This window comes from Protopterus annectens, chromosome 16.part0 (genome assembly GCF_019279795.1).
Source record: "Protopterus annectens isolate FY-2018-M chromosome 16.part0, PAN1.0, whole genome shotgun sequence".
In the NCBI taxonomy this organism is placed as follows: Eukaryota; Metazoa; Chordata; order Ceratodontiformes; family Protopteridae; genus Protopterus; species Protopterus annectens.
The window spans coordinates 691,466,109-691,473,239 of record NC_056750.1 but is presented as its reverse complement, the minus strand read 5'-3'; the positions used below and the strand labels follow the sequence as shown (position 1 = coordinate 691,473,239).

Genomic DNA, 7,131 nt, shown 5'->3' with positions numbered 1-7,131 from the left:
ATCAACTTTTCTGCTAAGCTTTCACATACAGTTGATTTATGGTAGCAGAATTTTAAAACAATAAAAGCATACCCAAGATTTTCTGTATGAAAAGCTAACTTGAAATTTATAGACACCAAAGAAAACAACATCCAATACCAAACGGCAGCACATAGAAGTAGATGAAGGAAGCAGAAAGCTGTTTTAAAATGCACTACTCTGGGAACATCTAGATTGTGTTGCCAACATTCTGACATTAGGTTCATTCCTTAACCAAGATTCTTAATAAAATGTAAAATGTGTTTGCATTTTACCTTGCACATGACACACACACACACACACACACACACACACACACACACACACACACACACACACACACACACACACACACACACACACACACACACACACACACCTTTTCTCCTCCCCCTCCCTGTAGTAATGCATCTTAAAGATGCAAACCTATATTGTTCCTGAGGAAACCAATAAGAGACAAGCTCCTCCCCTGTCTCCTCCCAGGAGCTTTTCACTCTGCAGACTTTGAGGTAACAGTGAGATTGCTCTGTGTTGTGCCGGCTGCTGGTTCTGTGAAATAGGAAGGATGAATAAGAAGCTGGTTTCGGTTTTTCTGCCTTTGCTGCTTTGTCTGGTTGGTGTCATTGGAATAATACTGCTGTGTGCCCCTTCCAAGGATGTGAAGGATTCCCCTAAGCACAAGGTAAGGATATGTTGTAGTATGCAAACGTACTGTTGCTTCTGTTTCCATTACTGAAGAACTCAAATAATCTGTGTCTGTAATCTATATGGTACAGGTGATTCTTCACAGGTGGTTGTAAACATAGGCTGGGCAGACTTTTGCTGTTTCTGTCATTTCCATTGTTGATGTGGTAAACAATAGCCAGTACTTCTAACATTCTTTTGACCTTTTCTTTAGATTAACCTGTATTGGTTAAGATCAGTCAGATACATTTATGTCACTATTAGCAGTTGCTGTTTGAATGGAGCTTTAGGTTACAAATATCCATATTTTGTTATTAAACATACTGTTGTTGTTTCTTGTTTTCCTTGTGCAAATTATGAACCTGAATTTTTTTAATGTGTGGCCAAGCAAACCCATGGTAAACTGAAATAAAAAAATACATTAATACAGAGACATTCCCATTTGATGACACTTTTTTTTCTTTTGAGTTGCCTGAGTTTGTAGTTAGTCATTATATATTAACAGTCCTGAATGCATATTGAATAATCCTCTAACTTCTTAAGATAGTGGGATGTGCTACATGTTTATATTGCATAAAACAGACCAGATAAATCTGGCAAAATATCTTATGTTTTCTGGTTATTTTACACCTGAGAGAGACACTTAGGATCTGTTGTTTTGAAAGTACAAGACCATTTTTATCCCTATATATTTTTTTCATGTCCCCAGGCAAAAAGGTAAAAACTCAGTATGCTAGCTAGGACAAACAGGTGTACCCATTTTATATGTTATGCTATCCTTTCAGCCTAGAATACGTAACTAATGCAATATACTTGTGCTTTAACTATGGGGTTTCCCAGCCTACAACTTGGTTCTTCATTCTGCATCCCATCTGTTTTGTTTTTCACTAGCAATGGATTGTTATGAGACCTACTTCTGCAATGTGTTTTGCGTTCTCAGACATTGTTAAAGAGGGACGTAAAGTTAGTAGTGAAAAACTATGATCTCTGAGAAAACGAGAAAAGGAAGCACATCACTGTAGTAAAAACTGGAGTACACAGAACATAGGTAGATGGGCTTTGATGTAATTCAGTGAGAGAGACAGCGTTTATGAAAATAAGAACACAATCAAATTACCATCAGATTAGGTGTCTTGTGTAAACAAGCCACAGCAGTCCTAATTAGACTGGAGAAAATCAAATTTGTGGCAGGCGATAGGAGAAGAAAATAGGGCTGCCATGAATTCTGATCTTTTGCTTGAACTCTTTCTTCAGTCTTTACTTTGTTTTCTGGCCAGATATTTTTAAAGAGAACACAGTACCTCAAAGTCTGTATCAGTGCTCCCCTTCCACTTATTTATTTACCTGTACTGTTATGTGATTTTCTAATATTTGCTTTGGGAAATGAGTGATTAGGTGGGTATAAAAGGCTCTGCCTTTTTCCCATTCATGACCCTCTCATTTTCTGAGGATTATCTATATGCTGCTAATTTAGTGAATTGAAAATTTGGATACACTTTTTGGTATTGTTTTAGAAAAGTACCTTGCAGGTTGGTTTGTGCGGGAGTGGGCATAGCCTCAGTGAGTGGCAGGTGAAACAGGCATGTTGTGGTATGGAAAAGACTGCAAGTATTTTTTCCTTTGTTTTTGTAGGGGGGCAAGCCCCTCTGTACCCCTCGTGGGGCTCCACCTCCTGTGTATTAAATATCTCAACTCTGAGATCGTACTACTTTGAGGAAAAGGGCAAACTACGAATAGACAGGGAATATTCATGCTGCCATCGGTATGAATATTACATTACTTTCACCAATTGTTGAATGGGGTTTGGGCGGGACATGGTAGGTACGTTTCTAATACAAAGCCTTTTTTGTATCATTTTGTCCTTTTTGATTCCTGCCTGATGTACCTTCTGTGCAGAATTGGCAGCTGTGAAGATAAAGACTTGCCAGACTGTGAGTCTTATGTCTCTCTGGGCGTTGTGCTTCCATCCCCCTCCCAACTAATGTAAACATCCCACAATTTTGTAGGGAAGGAGAGCCAATCATGATGAGACCTAATCTTAATAGTCTCCATGGAGTTTACTTGTTCTCCATGTAGATTATCACTGTGCTTTTGGTTTTCTTCTAGCCAAAGTATATACAATATATGAATTGGTGGTCTTTTAACATGCCCATTTACCTGTTAGGAGTGCAGGTATACATGAGGTATGTTTTGGGATTGATATAGATCTTGTCCACTTCTAGTTTACTGTCTTACAGTGTAGTAGATACCCCCCCCCCCAAAAAAAAAATTATCCTGACAAATATAAAATGTTTACTAAAAACTGAATGAGTAAATGTTTGGCTGATGATTTATGTCATAGTTAATGGGCATAAAAAGTGATTGTTCCCAGCATTACAGTCTTGGCTCATTGCAGCACCTGCTGTGAGGGAGGTTGCAAAACCTGTGCCTCTGCTGTCTTCTCTAGTTGGGTGTGCACTAAACAGGGCCTGCCCTCTAGTGGAGCATTAGACATGGCACAGTGCATGAGTGTAACATAGTGATGTTAAATTTAAGTGCACAGCCACTGTACCTACACAACTGTAAATGTGTGCCTTGCTTCCACAGATCAACTACATGGTTATGTGTAATGTACATCTTATAGCTAACTGCAGATTGACATCTGGCTTACTGGTGCCACAGTCAAACTGAAACAAGCATAGATGAACCACAGATGTATTGTGCACAGTCTTGTCAAAAAGTTAAAAGGCATTCCTTTCTGAGGTTGAGATACCCTCCTGAGAAAAACATCTCTCTGGTTACCAGCTGTTAAATTTTTGTTTGGTTTACGGCCAGTACCAACCAATGGCAATGTATAGCTGGACCAATGTGACCAAATAGAGTGACCAGTAAACAAATGAGATAATAAAGAAACAATAAGTAAGTTAGAGAGTTGGCTTCCAGTGAAACTTGCACTTTGTAGAACTCTCTTTCTTTCACATCTCCTTGCTGTACTTCTGCAGATCATCTCCACTTTAACCTACTTGTGCAAGAGTGTTGTACTTTTTCACCAGTGGTGCAACACTGACAGGGAGTTCAGAAAGTGACACTGCAGAAGAGTACCCGACCCTGTTGTCATAGTGTGAACTGCTCACGGTTTTCTGCCACATGCAATAATATAGCCCTGCAACACTCTGGTGCATGTGTCAGTTTCTCTTATTTTAGTTTAAAATCATGGCAGCTGTGGTGTTTCTGTTCTCAGTAACAGCTAATGCAGGTATGAATCTCCAAAGCCATGCCTTATGTTTGCTTAGAATCAAAAGCCCAAAATGTATTTTCCTTTGCTGTGCTACCATACCTGTCAATCTCTTGGCACAAGAAATCTGGACAAAGCCAAAAAATAATGGTGGATGAAGGGCTAAAACTAGGGACAGATTTTAAAATATTGCTGTAGTAAATGTAGAAAGTTGCTAGAATAACAGGTTTTGTGTTAACATGCATTTTCTGCAGGATGTGAAGACTGAAACTCAAATGCCTGTCATTATTTAATGATCCCGGTCCTCCACAATCTGCCACCAACCACCAAAACACAAATTTTATGAGGGACACACCAAAAATATGAGGAGAAAATCTGGACAGTTGAGCAGTATACCTGTGGTCCACGTACCTGTTTCGTTTAGCAGTCTGCTACTGGACAGTACTTAAGTTCAATGGTGTGTACTATTTTATTCACTTTTTGACCAGTAAGTCTACTAGACATGCCTTTCTTCTGAGGTAACCCAGCATCACTGTCTGGTTAACTTATGCGCTCAGATTCATACAGTGGACAAATGGAGGGTGAAGGATTCAAACATGGAACTGTGGAATACAGCTCATAGCCTTGATCCTTTCTATTGAACAGTCAGACTACTTTGAGCTAATTTTATAGACCGACCTCTTGGTCTACATAAAGAACATTTTCATAATCCACAACTTAATCCTGATGCCGGTTTGTCACAACCATTTCTTTGTAGAATGTTTAGTAGACACTATTTGAGCTTTTCATTGTAGCTATGTATAACAAACACTTTTCTTTCCTTATACCCTGTGATCCTATACAACTGCACATGTGTTCAGTTATAAAACTGCTTTGCTGCCTTCACAAACCTAATGATCCTAGATTGTCAAATGCTGGCCAGGAGTTTTATATATGTGAGCCTTGATCTAGATGTCTTTATATATCACTTAATGTTATTTATATGTTTTAATGTCCATGCGTTCATTGCTGTAATATTCTTGGCCACCAGCTCAGCTGGAACAGGGAGGTAGCTGGTCACATGAAATGACCCACAAACACACAAAATCTTATATAGATGAGAAGGTGCAAGTGATGTAGACTTGAATGTTTAATTTATAAAAGCAAACTTTAAGGGCCCTGTACATGTCTGCTTCACTTCACCAAATAAAATTCATGATTGGAGAATTATGATGGCTCAATACAAGTGCTGTGGCTGCAGCAGTTCACTTAATCCATGATCCATCTTGTTCCCTCACAATTCCAGTCCCCATCGTTTAACCCCAGAACTTTCCTAACTTCTTTATGGCCCTATGACTTCCTCTTGGGTAGGAAGAAATGTCACATTTAAACACTGAAAGAGAGAAAATTATGGGACTAACTAGATTCACCTGCATTAAGGTACAGAAATTACTGATGATATGAGTATAGCCCACCACCACAACACATCAACAAAACTAACAGTAAAATTGATGTGTATATTCCTATACATACTATTTGGGCAGCTATCCTTTAAGACAGTATTGCTGGCTAACTGACTTTTCCTGGGCTACACTGTCTCTTTCTCTTAAGCAGAATACCTCTTCATTCACTAAACCTTCTCATCAAGAGGTGCTTATTTTTATTTGTACTTTGGTTTAGTCCCACTAGGCCAATGGCCTTTTTTTCTGGGGAGACCCAGAGTGGTATTCATGCTAAGTAAAGGAAATGTGGTCAGGGCACTAGGGGGAATTTTCCTACTCCTTTTTTTTTTTTTCATTCATAAGTGCCATGTGATCTTTTGCATCCACCTGAGCTACCAGAACTGAGACACCATCTGTCTAAGATGAATGTCTCTTCCTAAGGATGGTGCACCTAGGAGTACATCCCCCTCCTGCTGCACTGGCTACATGGTGTAACTCAGGTCACTGATAGAATTTTTATCACATGATACTCAAAAGACAAATATGCATACATAGTATCCATTTACTAAAGTAAGACGCTGTCCGGTTCGATTCTCAGCTAGAGCGTCTTCTGTGTGGAGACATGCGTGAATGGGCGTACCTTCATTGAAGGCTGTGCGTCAGGCCTGGCAAGCCGGTACGTAAAAATCAACTGCCAATCATTAGCGGACCAGAGTTCCGCTGTGGCGACCCCTAACCGGGAAAAAGCCAAAACACACAAGACAAGTATCCATTTACTAAAGTCTGGTGTTTCCTTTTTAGGCAAACAAGTAGTTGGAAGTAATTGCAGAATTTTGCTAAGAAGTGTAATATTCTTTGGTAGTTCTCCATTTTGTTTAATAGCTATTGGCTGCTGAATTACCTTTACCATATATGGCAGCATAGGAAGTTTGCAGTTATTGCTGTTTCGTTCACCAAAAATATGTGAGACCTAGCAGATTCTATACCTCTCAACTGTACAGATTTTTGCAGAATATCCCGATTTTTGCCTCCTATTTTTGGTCTGTTTCTGTTAAAATTGTGACGTATTATTATCCAGTGATTAAAGACTGAAGACAGAAAACTGAGAGTTTCAGACTTCATACCCTTCAGAAAATTCATGCTAAAGCAAAATCCTGTTATTCTCTCAATTTTCTAAGTGTGTAAGATCAGTATTTAAAAATTGTCCCTATTTTTGGGCCTTTGTCCAACCATTATTTATGGTGGCATTGTTGTAGAACACTACCTTCCCAATCGGTCTCCACAGAAGTGGGCGTGCCTTGTGTGACTGACATGCCAAATGGCTGTGATGTCACATGCAAAGGATTTATGACTGACTGCCATGCAGATTTGACAGTGACATCATGCATACACTGGCTGTTGATTTAAATTTCTGTCAATTGCCCAAGTCAATTTGTGAGTGTTCAACGAAATGACTGGTGCAGGTATTAGATCATCTGATATAGATCCCTTACAACTTGCACTGAAATATCCAAACTTTGAATTTCATATGGTCTGGACCATACGATCGAAGTTTTGAAACTCTGAAAGTTTTGAATGGAGATTGCAGCATAGCGTGGAAAGGGAAATGTTACCCTTTTCTTCAATGTAGTGCGAACTTGGAGTTGATATATTTAATTTGCATGGGGTATGGGGAGTGCAGGGGGCTTGTCCCCTTGCAAAAATGTAAAAAAAAATATTACTTGGAGTTGTAGTGCTGTTTCTTTAGCATTAGGTAATTCTAGTGCCCCCTCAAGCTGACGTGCCAAATACCCT

At 39.3% G+C, this 7,131-nt stretch overlaps 1 protein-coding gene across 1 annotated transcript in view; it reads left to right on the top strand.

Moving 5' to 3' along the window:
• Nucleotides 1-511: 511 nt before the first annotated feature.
• The window catches only part of ENTPD2 (ectonucleoside triphosphate diphosphohydrolase 2), a 1,039,348-nt gene continuing 1,032,728 nt past the window's right edge, over nt 512-7,131 (top strand). Inside the window, exon 1 of the mRNA XM_044058390.1 lies at nt 512-700. Coding sequence (XP_043914325.1) covers nt 584-700 — 117 coding nt within the window. The 5' untranslated portion in view covers nt 512-583. The remainder of the gene's footprint in view (nt 701-7,131) is intronic.